Source organism: Strix uralensis, chromosome 3 (assembly GCF_047716275.1).
Source record: "Strix uralensis isolate ZFMK-TIS-50842 chromosome 3, bStrUra1, whole genome shotgun sequence".
Classification (NCBI taxonomy): domain Eukaryota; kingdom Metazoa; phylum Chordata; class Aves; order Strigiformes; family Strigidae; genus Strix; species Strix uralensis.
In genome coordinates this window covers 109,854,463-109,871,299 of record NC_133974.1, presented here as the reverse complement: position 1 = coordinate 109,871,299, position 16,837 = coordinate 109,854,463, and the positions used below count along the sequence as shown (strand labels likewise).

The 16,837-nt window shown below is 44.7% G+C and overlaps 1 protein-coding gene across 1 annotated transcript in view; it reads left to right on the top strand.

Moving 5' to 3' along the window:
* EHD3 (EH domain containing 3) overlaps positions 1 to 16,619 on the top strand; it is a 30,368-nt gene extending 13,749 nt beyond the window's left edge. Inside the window, exons 4-6 of the mRNA XM_074863884.1 lie at positions 11,462 to 11,874; positions 12,862 to 13,026; positions 14,552 to 16,619. Coding sequence (XP_074719985.1) covers positions 11,462 to 11,874; positions 12,862 to 13,026; positions 14,552 to 15,079 — 1,106 coding nt within the window. The 3' untranslated portion in view covers positions 15,080 to 16,619. The remainder of the gene's footprint in view (positions 1 to 11,461; positions 11,875 to 12,861; positions 13,027 to 14,551) is intronic.
* The last annotated feature ends 218 nt before the right edge of the window (positions 16,620 to 16,837 follow it).

Here is a 16,837-nt window from a genome sequence, read left to right as displayed (position 1 = left end):
CAGTAAAGCTATAAAGGACAACCAGAGTTATTTGAAAACTCACATTAAGCTTTTTCAACATGGGTCTCTGCACTGCTAGAGGATCATAAATTCCTTCCAGGCAGTCTACAAAAGGTAGCAAGATACGCAAGTCCTCATCAGAAGGTTGAAAAACATGCTGTGCAAGCATTCCTCCCTTCAGCAGAAAGTGTTTAAAAGTGGAGATAAACAAAAATTTGTATTACATGGTGTAAACATTTTTCAGTCAAAAAATGCCACCAAAAGCAGCCAGTTCTCTTGTGGAACTATCACTGCAAAGAAAACTTGCTTAGGAAGAAATATTCTTGTTCTTAAAAGTAAAATGTATGTGAGTCAAAATGGACCCATTTCAAGTCCCAAAAAAAGTTTCCATAGCCTCTTTCCCAAATCTCCTCACCAATTCAAATCCTGACATATACTGCAAGATTTTTCCTATTTTCCAGCTATTTCCAGTACTAAAAATATCCTCCTGCAAAATGTACTGGCACTTCTTGCTCCTCCTTTTGCAAAATTTCTCAGTCAGCCTCCCAGCGGGCCTTGGTGTCTCATTCGTACAGCTACTCTAGTAAATGCCAGCAATGCCAGAACGCGCTGATGCACAGCTCTGCGCTCTTAGGAAAGTCACTGGTGCACTTTGACCCAAGCCAGTAACACCTCTCCAAACATCTGGGAACAGCTGAGGGAATGTTCTTCATAAGCAGAGAAGGCTGAAGGGGAGTCCCAATTCTCTAAGCTTTTGCACGTGATACCTATTTGTAGGGCTGGAGGCCTGTCTCAGCATGTGGGGCCAGTTCTTCCTGAACAACCTTTCTGCCCTTAGTGCAATTAAGTGCTTGTGTGTTGGCTCTGTGACTACAGTGTGTGGTCACTCCACCCTTTTGCCAGGAGCTGAGAACTCTGGATGGAGCACAGCCATCTCCTGCTCATCTTACCGTCCCAGGAATTTGCTTTGCTACACCTCCAATGAAACAAGGGGGCTGTCACAACCTGGCTGTCAACTGACCTAATCACAACAGTTAAAAGTACAGGGTAGGTGGGATCTCACTATGTTGCCATTTATAACCAGGACAGCCTGAAAATGGCCACGTGGGCCACATCGGATGGCCTTTCAATAGCTACAGGACAAGATCCTCATCTGGTTTAGATTAACATAACTTTGTTGAAGCTGGCAGAACTCCAGCAATTTCTGTCTGCAGGGGATTCAGCCCAGGGAGCAGAAAGAGTCAAAAGAGTGCTGAGGTGCTTATGTTTAGGAAGGGCTGCTGCCAGGCTTTGGCTTGAACTTATCTCAAGGAAACTGGTGTTAGGGGGTGCTCGCCTCCCAGCTCCCATGGAAGAGGAGTAGGAAAAAGTGGTGAGGCTGGCACCTTTGCCACCAAGCTTAGGAGCCAGATGCCCTGAGTGGCAAGCTGGTTTTGGAGGCAGATAGAGCAATAATGTGGTTTCTAGGCAGAAAACAAGACAGTGCTAAAAACTGCTGACACAAGAAAATGCTCCTGCCCTTCTATACCTTCCCAGCCTGCTCAGATTTCACTTGGGAATGAAGCAAGACCTGAGGGAGTCTTACAGAGGTTTCCCAAGAGACACTTTGAAGTTTCTTAACTGCTGGGAACAGGGGAGCTCTTCTTACCCCTGTTGTTTGCTAGTAGTAAGTTTTTAAGACCCTCAGACTGGAGTACCTGTGATACAAGGTCAGGGAAGGGAGTGAATAGTAAAGCAGCGCTCTCTCATAAATTTGAGGGGAGAAGAAAAGATGCAAAAGATGTGGCAGACTTTCCCAGCCTGCCCATCCCATGAGAACCAGTAGCACTTCTAAAAATAGGAAATTCCTCTCACTGGGAACATCACAAGTCTGTCTCCTTTCCCATTAGACATCAAGAGCATTAGCTAATCTATATAGTGCCATTTTAGCAGAATACCATGGTATGAAAGCTTAGCAATCCGGGAGGGCCACCTTATATGCCTGAATTTCAAGGCAGTAGCTGTTCCTGGTGTTGCATCCATGTTTCAAGGAGCAAGGAAACTGGGTTTAAAGGAATGATTCAGGGGCCAAGATCATGTTCTGAAGCTCTTCATTTGTCTGAGCTCAACTCTGAATTAAATTCACTGCCTCATTGCTGTTGGAAGGACTAACATGGCAGATAAGGCAATCCCTTCCCTGATGGACAGACAGCATGCAGAAGCACCAGCACGCTAGCGTTGGTCCTGGCAGCAGTCATCCTCATGTAACCAGCAGCAGGGTTTTGCAGATGGGTAGCAAGCCTTCCTTCAAGGAACGCTGTATAATCCTGAGAAACAGATCTCTGCGCTGGCTCTCTTCCAGGACACCACAACATGATCATAAGAGCCACCTTCCCCTCCTCCCCACCCCCAGAGCAGCCCATGAAGTTTCCTGCAGGTTTAGGCCTGTCAAGCAGTTGAGGGTGATGCAGTCAGTCATAGCTGAAGTCCACATCCCCTCGGCATGCAATGAGATCACCAGCGTTGACACAGCTGCTGCTGCTCTCAGGCTCTGGTAAAAAGTGTAGCCAGGGAGCTGCCTGCAGTGATTTGTCCTGCTGAGCTCCTGTGACTTGTGTGCTTCTTTGTGGTGGGCATCCATGGTGTCACAGGTTGGGTAGCTACACCCCCTAGGATATACAGGTTTCATTTACAGGCCTGGTGGGAAGTAATCCCAGGATGTCATGGCCCAAAGCATCCTGCCCTTTGCTGCTGCTGTATTATCCTTGCCTGGAGAACAGCTATTTCTCATCTTTTTCACATACTGGGGCATGGATCTATGTCCACGTGTAAAGAACTAATCATTGCATTGCCTTGTCCCTTGCTCTGTGTCCTTTCTTTTACGCTTTCTGGCTGACCATGAGTCAACAGCAAGCTGCAGAGATGCCCATAGGGGAGGTATTTGTACCAAAGAAGCACAGTTTTGGCTACTTTGACAATTTGATAACATGGATGCAATCCATTTGTAGAACACTGTTCTGGTGTCACATAATGAGCCCAGGCCATCCTGCTGGAAAGGAAGATGAGAAAGGGATGACTGTACTGAAATAAATGAGGACAAAAGGGAGGATCACAGGTCAGGTCATGCAGTACAGCAGAACCAGAGCAGGAGTTAGGACTTCCTCATTTCATCATCTCGAGCAGTCTGCCATGTTAACTGAGCTACCTGGTAACAGCAACTCATGCGTTTCAGTAGTGGTGCCATCCCCGGGGGGCTGTGCTTTACACGCTCTGCTCACTGTCAGTTTCGACCTACACATGCCCTGAGCTAAGCAGATCCAAGTCTGCCAAGTTCAGCGATGCCCTGGCCAACTTGTATTTGATCCCTGTTTCCAGGTAGTACTTCCTGAATATATCCTGGATACTTACTTCATCTTCACCCTATGTATGTCGCCTCCTCCCTTTCCTGCGTTAGCAGTGAGCATAAGATCCTAGCCAGGAGGTAAGGACTGGCAGCGTCATTCCCCATTGACTTTCTTTCCAGTACACGTTATTCCAGCCTTTTTCCAGCCCTCCACCCAGTTCCATTCTGTTGGCTGCAGTGCAGCCCAGGCTTCCCATAGCCAAGGAAACCACACACTAGCCTTGCTGCCTCTCCTGGGAAGGAAAAATTCCGAATGACCAGCAGTTCCAGCACCAGGGATATTTAGTCACTCACCAGCCTGACAGTGAGAAGAAAAATGCTAATGGCAACAGTCTTACACAGTGCAGAGCTCTCACACTGACTGTGTCTCAAATAGCCACACTTGGAAGGGAAAGGCAAACACCAAGGGAACTGATGTTCTCCCACTTCAGGCAATGTTGTTTAGGGTACAATGGCAACAAAAAAATATTTTTTCCAAAGAGTTTTGTCACATGTGCTAGCAACAGCATGATACACAACTGAAAGCATCCACCCTGAAGGCCTCTAAAAGGCAGGCATTTCAAATATTTGCTATAATACTCCCCACTGGTGATGTTTGCTTATATTTTGTATTTCACTCTGCCTGGGAGGGTGAAAGTTCGCTGGTTGGTTTTGACTTCCCAGTTCACCTCCATTACTGCAGTGCAGTGGCTGCTCTGCCAACTTGCTTGATTTTATCACAGTCTCACAAACGCGTACTGTTCCACTGAAAGGCTCAGCTCTTACAGTCACACGCTTCTGCGCTTCCTCTAAGAGCAATGCAAAAATGAGCAGAAAATCTGCATTTTTATTCGTCCTTTTTATTCATAGAAATATATGAAGCCACAAACCTAACTATTCTGACCTGAAAGCAGGATGCAAACAAAAACTCAAGATTATATTTGGGTTTTGGGAAGACTAAACCATGATTTTGTTCAGGGAGAGTGGGGAGGGGCTGTTTTAATGATTTGAGTTGGAAATACTGCTAGATTTTGCAGTTCCAGAACTGGAAGAGAAAAAAATAATGCAAAAGAACTGAGATTAAATAGTTGCACACATGGAAAGGGCTGTGCTTGCTTTTTTTTGTTGTTTTACGCCTGATAACGTGTAGCATGCACTTAATTTGTGTTACCAAACAAGTCTGATTTTTAGAACAGCTGTTCAATTTGTCCATTTTATTGCCCCCTATGCACTCCAGAAATATCCTAAGTATCTATTTCATCAAGGAAAGATAGTCATGCCCATCAGTTTGCATTATTTATGCCCACCATGTATTCTTTCAGCATCCTGAGTAACAACAGAGGAGGACTGTGTTTCCTGGTCACTGGTAGCAGCTATCAGTTACTGATGGCCATTTCAGGCCAGGTTTTCAAACATGATTTCTTCCCAGATTTAAACCGTGTGTACTGGGAGAATTCAGTTTGTCTTTGGACACTGTAGTAAAAACTTCATTGGAATTCCAGCTATGCATCAGCACTGCTGTGCACTGACCTCTTTGGAAAATTTGTCCTATATTCAGATGCCTTTGGAGGTCTCAAAATCTGGCTAGGAACTGTTTTCAGGATTGCCCAAGTACCAGGAAACGCTCAGTCCATCTGTCACAAATGACAAATAGAAACGTGTAAAGGGTAAGGGGACAGGTTCAGCTGTGTGTACATAGAAGCTAAACAGCCTGCTATAAGGGAAACTTTGCTTTGGACGGTGGTCTCATCAGTTTTACTCCACCTGATTTGAATATGCATAGTAAGGTTTCACTTAGTTTCTACTGACATAAAGCAAGAGCCCTGTCAGCCTTCCGGGCTCTTCCCAACCCTGAAACCCTTGCAGTAAACAACATGAAAACAAAAGTCCATGCAGTCTACTGCTCCAGGTACTGGGTAATGTAAATGTTAGCATTAGAAATCTGACACCCACCCATCTTTCCTAGCTGAGAACATAGGCAGATTTGCTGTGCTTTGAGTCCTTTTGCCTTTGCTTTGGAAACCTTTAAGGTCTCCCAAATGTATGTAATGTTTCCATTAGTTCTTGTTACTGAGGGGGAGGAAATGCAGAGCACTGGCTGGAGGATGGAGCTCCTAGTGCTGAGAATCAGCAGCTCCAGGACAGATTATTTCTTTAAGTACAGGCAAAGGCAGAAGTGACCAACAGGCTGAGGCCTGCTCTATAAATTATGACATGTAACATTCATAAAAATCTTTCCATCGTGAAGGACTTCTGTCTACTTCCCAGCACACCCACAGATATATATTACAGGAATCTCTTTATATCCCCTTGGAAGGCAGCCACTTCCAGAGAGGAGTATGGCAGCTTTTTACAAGGATGGTTTAGGATGAGCTGCAGTGAGGTACATCCAATACCCATCCCTCGCTTTTCATCTTCCCTTCTGTCCTCTCCTTGCTGGCACCGCCAGCTCCTCACCTTGAAAGAAACTTGCCCAAATCACTGTTCTTCCATCCAGTCCCAGCTGTTTCATCTCTCAGACTCTTCCCCAGCACCCTGCTCTCTCTGCTGCGCCATCCCTCCCTTGGTCTCACAACAGCCACCTACCCTGCTTCCCACTCACTTTGTGTGTCCTCAAAGGGATGTGTCATTTCCCCCTTCCTTTTTCCCCTAGTTCTTTTCTTCTGACCATTGTGTTGCCTTCCTTCTTTGCTTACAGCCATCTGTGACGCTCAGGTAACGCCTGCCCCCCCCGGCACATTCTTCCCCTTCAGCGTGGGCTGTCTGTGTGTTTTGCCATGACATAGTCTTTTTCCCTGGACTTTGAAGGGCTTGCAGGCAGGATTTCACTGTGACCAGTTAGACTAAGCCTCCAGACCTTCTTACTCAATTTAAAACTTCAGATCAAGTCATTAGCTCCCTGAAATAGGCATTCATTTCATCTCCAAGAGCTGCTCCCTCTCTGGGTAGTCAGTGTTTGCTGTGCCAACTATCCAATCTTCTGATGCTGTCCTCAGACACACAGAGCCAATCTATCAGTTGACAAATAGGGACACAGCCATTAAAAAATCTGCCCTATAGAGTGCTGCAGTCTGGTGAATTTTAAACCTCTGGATAACACCACCTTTAGAAGGATGAGAAGGGTGCTCCCTGTGACTAAAATTCAGCAGGAAAGAGGTGAATTGCTAAAAGCAGCAGTGCAATTTAAGGCAATAGTGACAGCAAGCTGCAAGATATCTGATGCAAAGCAACAGCTTTGGGGTTTTGGGCATTTTTTGATCTTACTATTCCCATTCCATCCCATCTGAATTCCACTGCAACAAGGGCTGTGGCCATGGTACCACAAGACAGGAAATCCAGTAGTGTGCTTACTATCAGACAAAAAAAAACCCAAACAAACAAACAGAAAAACACAACTAGTGTAGCTACATGGTGAGAAATGCTGAACCAATACATGCACACTCATTGCTGGTTTAAATTGGCTTAAAAATGTTACAACCAGGCAGATTTTATGCTGGGTCAGATATCATCCATCTTCCCACAGTCAGCATAAAGACTATATCATGCCTGGTCTGACTTGACAGAAATATAATTGCATAATCCTGCCAGATCTTAGTGAAATGCGTGCTGCCAGGTATTCCAATAGTGCACAGAGAAGTATTCATTAAGCCAGTCTGCCTTATGGAGTCTAGGTGGCAGGGTGTCTGCAAGAAGATCATTTTCTCTGTAGGCTGAATCCACTGACAGTCCTGCTGACTTGTCAGCTTTGTGTTAAATCTGTCAAGTCCTTTTCATGCTGTCAGAAGGAAATCTGTCCCATGAGAAAACATCTGATAGAAGAAAATTATTATCATGTTCATCTTGTCCTCCTAGTACTTTACAGTTGGGATTCATTTTCTATTCATGTTTACCTTATCTGGAGGTTGTGAAAGAAGGTGCATCAGTGATATTAGAGAATGTTTAAATACGCATCATATTTTTCAACAGAAATGCAAATGCAACCACAAACAGACAGGAATTACTGAACAGAAAATTCTCCCCTTTACATTTCTGTCTGAACATCCCTGTAATAATGGTTTTGCATTTATGCAGCTTTGGCAAGCAGATGGCTTCCCAAATGCCCTATAACTTCACAATAAAACTGTGCTATGTTACATGGATAGCTTCACCCATCACTGAAACGCTGCCAAGTCACAGATAGTAACTGGCTTCTTTGTGAGAGGCCTTAGCAACACTCTGCAACACTAAGAGAGGGCGTGAAGAGACATAACACATTTGCAGTGGAATGAGCAAGGGCACACTTTGAAAACTCCTAATTTGACTGTAGATCAAGATCAGTTCCTGGTCTAAGCTCACACACTGCCAGAAGAGAGAGTCAGGCCCTATGCATCTGTGAAGAAAAAAAGGGGCAGGGGAGAAGAAATCAAAGTGAGGCTAATGCTTGGATTTAGTTACAGAATGAGCTTTGTGTGTTCTCAGATGTTGAGCTCTGGCTGGAGTCAGGCACAGTGTCGTGAGTTCTCTATGCTGTTGAAGAGTCCGCTGAAAATGAAAGCTCTGAGCTAAACATTAAAATATTAATTTAAGACCTTATTTTTCAACATCTTTATTAATAGCTTGCCCTTAGAGTTTTACACTGTCACCCTGCTATCCAAGTGCTTTAGTAACAATCTACTCTTTCATATACTAAAAGCAAAACTAAAAAGTCAATCCTATGAATCACCTGTGTAGCAATTCTCTAGGCTCTTCTCTGTGTGAGAAAACACCACCACAGTCAGTGACTCCACGTAGATAGTTGTAAACAGAGGTCTGTCCCACCTGCCCTTTCCACATGTCATGCTACCTGTTAAGGAACTATATAACATTCATGATAATTTTCCTCTCTTTTCCTCTAAAGTGTTCTGTCACTTCAGAAAATACATACACTTTGGTTTTCCCACCAAGTACCTCCATACAGGAGAGTGCAGGTGTGATCAGCACTTGTCAGAACTGCACACAGAGAGACACGTTTCTTGCTTAGTTGGGCACTAACAGGAGAGGTCTCACATATCCCTAAGCACTAAGCAAGCAGGACATACAAGAGGAGTCTGTGGGTTGGGCTTTTGTCCCAGCAAGGGACGCAGACCAGTTCATGCTGTTGTGACTGCTGTGAAACATCACCAAGTGTTACTCCCCAGGGCTTTGTTCTCTCTTTAATGGAGATATGCAGGACAGCTGTCAGGAGAGTATCTCCAAACAAGCAAAGAAGCTGGAAAAGAAAGTCTGCTAATCAATCTAGACATTTAATGAAGTCCACAGGGATATTCAAGACTCACTGTATGTTACTGTAGCAGCTGGGAACATACAAAATGTCTGAGCCCATATTAATTCCTTTTTCTGGTTGGTTAGAGCAACATTTTTGTTTGTGAATAGGAAAGAGAGGCTCACAGAACAGGTACCCTCTAAGTACTACTGTGGATCCAGATAAAATCAACAGAGCTAAGCACCTAAAGATACTTTCAGACAAACCCCAGGACTTGGGCAGATCAAAGGGCTAAGGTCAGTCTCCCAAGTCCTCAGCTAATACCAAAACTACCACATTTTTTTTTCTCCTCTTTTTTTTTTTCCTAAATAATCAGTCCCCACTTTTACTGAATCACTAGAAGGTGGGCTGGGTGTCAGGTGCAGACACTTTCCCCACCTCATCTCAGCCCTTGTTAACACAACACAGAGCCTAACTGTGGCTGTTTCTCTACAGTCAGAGGGAAACCATCCACGTGATCTGTGACAGGACATCACTGTAGGATTACGAAGTGCCCTAAAGAACATGACTGTTTCCCCCTTGATTCCCCCCAAGAAAAAGACTGGAAGAAGTAGTCATGGTGCAGTTCAAACACATGCCAGCTTGACAAGAAAGCATCCCAGTCAATGAGATTTGACAAGATTAAATGCACGAACATCTCCAAACAAAGTTGCCCTGACTCATTGCTTCCATGGTGAAAAAGCAAGCTGTGCAGCTCTGCCTATGAAGAATAAACTATCCTGCCATGCTAGATGACTTCCAGTGCAGCTCAGGCAGAACTGAACATTAGGTGTGGGTGTGCATGCTGTGTTTAGCAAAGTTTGGGGGGGCGGGGGAGTGGGGGTGTCCCCATTTGCAAATTCATTGATCTGCTTGCAGAGGGAGCTTACAGCCTGAACCCAGTCCAAGTAAAATGAGGTATCAGCATTGACTTTGTCCTGCCTCCTAGCACAATTTGGGAAGGAGTCAGCATACATAACTTTACAGCAGATATGCAGTTAGACCTGTGGAGGTGAGCTCTCTACAGTGAGACCATCTAAGGTTAAAAGGCTGTTAATATCTGAAAGCAAGCAGGATCAAGTTTATTTCAATCTTAAGAGGGTCTGACTCATGATTGTTACTGAGGTCAGACACATGGATGGGCAAGATCTACAGATACCAATATAATATATTGAATGCTCAGCAGGTCTCTGTCAAAGGTAATACTAATTCTGAATTCTCTGAAGTTCTCAGCATCAAACATAGCTGAGTGAAGAGCCAGGGCCCAGCATTGCTTGCTGCTGCTAGAGGTGACACCAGTGTCCTAAAGGAGCAGAAGGCCACTGGTGGGACAAAATCTCTCTGTTTCATCTATGATTTCTGTAGATCCCATGGAACAGAGCAGGGCAAGCTGTTCACATCCAAGAGCACTTCCTCTCCCCTCCTTTTCTTTTAAGGAGCAAACTATAATTGTCCAGGACAGAACACTGCCCAGTAATAATACTTAGCAGTTGTATAAAAGTTTTCAGTGGCAAACAATTAATACTAATTTATCCAGTTGAAGAGAAGGTTCATACAGGCTTTACTCCTGACTTGAGAGCCAGGGTTTCACCCTAATTTGCTTAGTCACAAGGGAGAAAAGGCTAGTGGCAAAAATCAAGATCAGAGCTCAGGAGTTCTCCCTTCTGTAGTTCTGACTAGGATGCACTGGTTGCCGTCTAGGTTTTGAAGAGGACAGAAAGAAAAAAGAGAGAAGAAAAAAGAAGAAAAGAAGAAAAAAGCATGGAACTAATCATCATACATTTATTCATGAAAGGCAAGATTAAAATAGTATGTTAAAGGATTTGAATGCAAATAGCATATGCTCTGTCTTGATCTCTCCTAACAGAGTGCAGCGCTCTGGCAACACAGATAACCCCAAATGTTGCACAGCATAGGAGAGGCTGACAGAGCAGAGGGAAAGCACCAGTCTCTCAGTGAGGCTTTAAAGAAGGTGAAAAAGCACACAGAGCTAGGAAAGAAGGTCATTTTGTTGCTGTCTGCTGTTGTTTTTAAAACATCTCCACACACACTATTTATCATGCCCTGTATTGCCTAGAGATGGACCCAAGTCTAACACTGTGCATCCATTATTCTTAGTTCTGAGACATGTGAAATTTGAACCCACTGTTGGTAGCCTGAGTCCACCTCTGGTGTTCACAGCAATGCTGTCTTCTAAGCATCAAGTACCTAGCAAAGTAAACACAGGTCATTTTGCTTTGTGCACGTGCAGCAGGTATGACAGGATGATTACTCAAGTAAGGCAGGTTATTTGCATCCTGGGTTTTGAATTGGATGGGACAAAGTTAGTCTTGCACAACTAGACAAGACCTGAGAATTATTAAGCAGTAGAGATATGCATCTCAAACCAGTCTGGGTACAAGTATTGCAATTATCCAGCTTTCTACAGCCTTTGTAGGCTATGCTGATGGCCAGTAATTCAGAAACTAGACCTCTCTAGTTGCCACATGCAAGACTTCTGCAGTAGCCATTTGAATATAGCAGTTTCCCCATGATAAACATTTGAATGAAGCATCTGTAGCACAAATTCAAGACTTCTTTGGGTGATCTCTTAATGTGGAAAAGATGAGAGCTGTCCTTAACTGCACATTTTAGGCATTGCAGTGTGAAGGACAGTGCCTCATGTCCACCTTCTTTGGGACAAGGAGTGATGTTTAATGTTTCCTTTATCAAGGCTACCTGATCTACTGGTGAAGCTTCCTCTTCACAAGCTTACCCTCAGACGGCACAGTTCAGGTACAGTGAGTAGGCTTCTCTACTCCCATGCATGTGCATCTCTGCTTTTTCTCCACCCCTTGCAGGTTATGATTTCGCTGCTGTACTGGAGTGGTTTGCAGAGCGGGTTGACCGCATCATTCTCCTTTTTGATGCACACAAGCTGGACATCTCTGATGAATTCTCTGAGGTCATCAAGGCCCTGAAGAACCATGAGGACAAGATGAGAGTTGTTCTCAACAAGGCTGACCAGATAGAGACTCAACAGCTGATGCGGGTGTACGGTGCCCTCATGTGGTCCCTGGGAAAGATCGTCAACACTCCTGAGGTCATCAGGGTCTACATTGGCTCCTTCTGGTCCCATCCATTGCTCATCCCCGACAACCGCAAGTTGTTTGAGGCAGAGGAGCAGGACCTGTTCAGGGATATCCAGAGCCTGCCCCGCAATGCAGCCCTGAGGAAGCTGAATGATCTCATCAAGCGAGCACGGCTGGCCAAGGTGGGTGTTGGCATAGAACACCCCAGGCATTTAGGTTAGGGTGTCTGCAGTATGCAGGCTATGGGGAAGTGGGTTTGGCCAGTTCAGCTTGCAGAGCTGGTGGATCCTACTCTTTTTCCGTCCCATTTTGCTTAGGCCCAGTATATTAGTCCTGTGCACTTGAAGGAAGAAAGCACCTCCTTTACTTGGTGTGTCAATCATGACAGGCCACAGTGAGGAAGACAGCCACAGATCAAAGCAGGGAGCACTTGAAGCACTTGCTCTGTGGTAGCAGCTTGAGAATTAGGACCAATTCAGTATGTCAGAATCACACACATCAAGGGAATTGGTAAGCTCTAGGTCTTTTGCCTTAAACTGTTTTAGCCAAGAGAGATACCTGGCTTAGATGGATGCAGAGGAGGTACGGACTCACAAGAATGCTGAATATTTGAAATGAGCTGAATGAAGCCCCTCAGAATACAGGGAAGAACGCCATATCAGTTGACAGAGGAGATCAGAAGATCCCTAAAAAGCTTTCTGTGTGAGGGTCTTCCATTTCTAAGAGAAAATGCTTGGTCCACCATTCAAAAAACCCCCAGACCAACAGAATGTCACATAAGGACTGGTATTCATACTAAAACATTAAACAGTCTAGAGAGTTCCAAAACCTGTATGTTTGGGTTTGGACTGAATTGTTCCTTGGAAGGCCTTGCCCAGGGGAAGAAAAAACCCCAAAGCACCACTCCCTCCAGGAAGTGCATGCAGATGTTACTCTCTGTATGCCCAGGACTCATACACTGTCTTCACCTTGTCTCAGCACAGCTGAGCAGCACTTGGCCCAGGAGCAATAACCAGTAGATTGAAGCAAGCTGAGGAGCTGAGCTTGCTCTTCAGGGTGGGACAAGGTGGGGTTGAGTCCTAGGCACAGACACTCTGTGCTGGGAGGAATTTTCTGATACGCTCTTTAACACTTGTCTTCTTCATTCCATATCATTTAATGCCCCTCAGGTCCATGCCTACATCATCAGTTCCCTAAAGAAGGAAATGCCCTCAATGTTTGGGAAAGACAATAAAAAGAAAGAGCTTGTTAACAACTTGGGAGAGATTTATGCCCGGATTGAACGAGAGCATCAGATCTCACCAGGAGACTTCCCTAATCTGAGAAAGATGCAGGTAAGCAGTGACATCTCGGCCAGAGCACCAAACATCCGAGGAAAGAGCATTAGAATAACCACAGGGAATACGACAGAAGCCACGCAGACATTGATTGTTGTTGCTTGGGGGAAAGGCCTGTTGTAATGTTGAAATGGGCCTTGAAATACGTGCAGGCAATATTTGGGCATGAACGCTTTTTGCACATAGAGCTCATCTGAAGATACAGCTGCCTTAATTTCTCAAATCTTTGCCTGAATAGCACTTTACAGCAAATTATTTCTTCTATTTTTCTTTATTTTTAATTCCAGGTTCCATTTGCAGATTTTTCAGGCCTAAGAATACTGCTAATTTATATTAAAAGGAAAGCTGTATCCTGAAAAGCTTACATATGCCCACTCCCTCAAGAGCTGTATTTTTTTTGTCTTCTACTTCACTCTTTGTTTTTAGAAAGAGAGAAAGGAGGCTGTGAAAACTGAAAGCCTCTTCTCTATTTTAAGCAGAGAAGCAGGTTTTCTGTTCTTCAGAGCTGAGACCTGACCCGGTGTTCACGCAAGCCAGAGACTTCAAAGGACCTTGGATCAGAGCCTTATATTGTATATTCAAACAATGCTGGATGCTGTTATATTGCTGCGTGGCTTCAGTCCAAGCAGAAACCTGTTCAGAGTTGCTAGCTGTTGGAGTCATTACTAGCTCCCTATGGAAAACACACCATCTGCTCTTTTTCTTTTTTTGAAGTATATTTTCCATAAGTTCTTGGGAATGAGATCTATGGAATGTATCCAACAGAAGATCCCATTCACTCCTTGTTAAAATATGTGTTTGTTTAAAAATAACTATACCAATCCAGTAGGAGTGAATAGAGAGGATTTAATGAGTAGAGGGTGAAGGATAAAGCTGTAGGTCATTTTGCAGTTTTTAGAAGAGAGTTATCGGCAGGCCCTGCTCAAAGCACTTCTGCTCAGCTGTGAAACTTACAGAAACCAAGCCATGCTGTAAACACACTCACCTCTTCACAGACATGCTACTGTCTTTATGGCAACTGAAAGGTGCGCTTTATGATGATGATGAGTGAAATAGTCTTTTGCCAGAGTGGCATCTCCTTCCCAGAGTGCAGAGAGGTAGGGAATGCAGAGCACTGGCTGCAGGATGTAGCAAGGGCCGCACAACCAGTTTACCTTGAACAATTTGGTCTTCAGGGAGAGCACTTCTATGTGGCTTGGAAAGAAGCAGTCTTACTTGCGTATAGCTATCATCTGGGCCTTTGAGTAAACCGCTTCCCCTCTCTGTACCATGTCAGCCCCCCTTTGTATGCTGGGAAGATCATTTTCTGTAGGGCTTAAAGATTTGAGTAAGAGCAAGGCCAGCCAGGGAGACCCCATCACATGCTGAGGTGCAGGGCAATCGGAGGAGGGAATGCTGAGCTCCCCACTCCTCTGCAGTGGCAGTTCTTTGAGCCAAACAGCAGACAGGCATCCCACTCTACACTGTTACTGCACTGTGCACGGCCGTGTCACTCACCTGTCGTATGTTGTCCCACTTTAAGGATCAGTTGCAAGCCCAGGATTTTAGCAAGTTCCAGCCTCTGAAGAGCAAGCTGCTGGAGACCGTGGAAGACATGCTGGCCAATGACATCGCCCAGCTCATGGTGCTCGTACGCCAGGAAGAGTCGCAGCGGCCAACCCAGATGGTGAAGGGTGGAGCCTTTGAGGGCACCTTGCATGGTCCATTCGGCCATGGCTATGGCGAAGGCGCTGGTGAAGGAATCGATGATGCCGAGTGGGTGGTGGCCAGGGACAAGCCCATGTACGATGAGATCTTCTACACACTCTCACCGGTCGATGGTAAAATAACTGGTGCCAATGCAAAGAAGGAGATGGTAAGGTCTAAGCTGCCCAACACGGTGCTGGGCAAGATATGGAAACTGGCTGACATCGACAAAGATGGCATGCTGGATGATGAGGAGTTTGCCTTGGCGAATCATCTCATTAAAGTCAAGTTGGAGGGTCACGAGCTGCCAAATGAGCTCCCTTCCCATCTTCTCCCTCCATCCAAAAGGAAAATAACAGAATGAAAGGAAGGTTACAGGGGAGAGGGAAAGGGAGGGGGAAAAAAGATCTAGAAAAACATGTTTACTTAAATTATACCTTTAGATGTGAGATCACCTTTGGATTTATACCTATTTTGCTGTATGAAGAAAAAAAACTAAAGCAGAACAAAAAAGTCCAATCCTTCATCATGATAATATGCAATTAACTCTTCCAGTGTAATGCCCCTGCTTTCTAACGTGTAGTCTAAACATGAAGGTAAAGAAAGGATGTTGAGACTAGGAGAATCTGATAAGTGGGAGTAGAATAAAAACTGAAGTGGACTACATTTTTTGAGAGTGGAATAGGCACTAATAGAAATCTGCTAACTGCCAGTATCACTCCTGAGCTTTGGCTGCACCTTCTGCTATTTAATGGGTCTTGCAAACTTCAGGAGACTGAGATCTCGATAGCGAAGAGGAAACCACAAGGTCTCCAAGCTATCGGCCAAACTAAAGAGCACCTCCTAATTAACATAAGCCCACACTAAAATACCAGATACTAAGCCCCAGAGTTAAGAATTTTAGGAACCTTAATTAACTGTTAGATGCAAATTTTACAAGCATTTCCCTGTCCTTAAAGAAAATAAATAAATAAATAAATTCTGAAATGGCTCTGAACTGGGCAGGTGGAGTTCCTCATTGTTCGCTGTGGGACAGGCACTGAGAATTCCCAATCACCTCTACCTCCCATTCAGTCCCCGGGGGAGATTTGTTCTGCCGGCGCAGCCAAGAGAGCCACCCCGCCAAGGGAAACAGGAGGAGGGGGCAGTAGAGGCAGACGTCGTGTGGGTTGGGAGGGAGGAATGCCACTCCCAAGCTCACTGAACATTTCACAACCAGCAGATAGTGTTTTCTCTTTGAACAATGGTGGTGTTTATCATTCCTGTGAAGTGATATGTTTACTCTCATCGTGCACACTGAAAGCTGCTTAGGTCCCATTCTTACTGTAAAGATAAGAACCCCGCACTGTCAGGTAGATGGTCCATCACAAGAGCAGAGAACACAGTGGGGCAGTGGGCTGAGCTTGCTCTACTGCCTGTGCCCCCACAAATATAGCCGAGATGTTGACAGCCTTCACCCACCCTCCTCCTCACCACACAGTAACACTTGATCCTCTCCAGAACCTCTACCCTGAGCCAAGAGACCTTCTCCTCCTTTCATGCTCTATGAAATTTTTACTTTCAAGACCCAGTTTTGGCAGAAATCCCTCAATTTCCTTTTTTGTTTCCCAAACACACACACACACACACACGCGTGCAGGCACTCTTCTGGTTTTTGTTGTTGCTTTGGAGCAGCGTGTTGTTCCAATTCCTGTTGTCACTTTATATAAGCTGAGCTCCTACTGTGATGAAAAACCAAGACAAGTATAACTTATTTTATATCTCTGTGTTCATATTATATAGAGAAATATATTCTGTGTATGTAGGTTGTGCTTACTGCAGTACCTTTATCACTTGTCTTAAAAATTAATGCATTAGCCTTTTTTGTACCCTGGTCCTAAAACATTATTAAAAAAGAAAGGCCAGATCTGTCTATTTCTTTACATAGCAAAACGAAACGCAGCTGAAAAGAAAAAAAGCTTATTGCTACATGCAACAGAATGAGGAGATTGTCCTTAGCACATTCCCAAACATGCATGTACAGATCAGCCTCGCCAGACTCAGGTGTGCACTGCTGAATGACTGGTTCACATCTGCGACATCTCCTTTCTCTTTTGGCAGTCTAATCACAACCTTGACACTT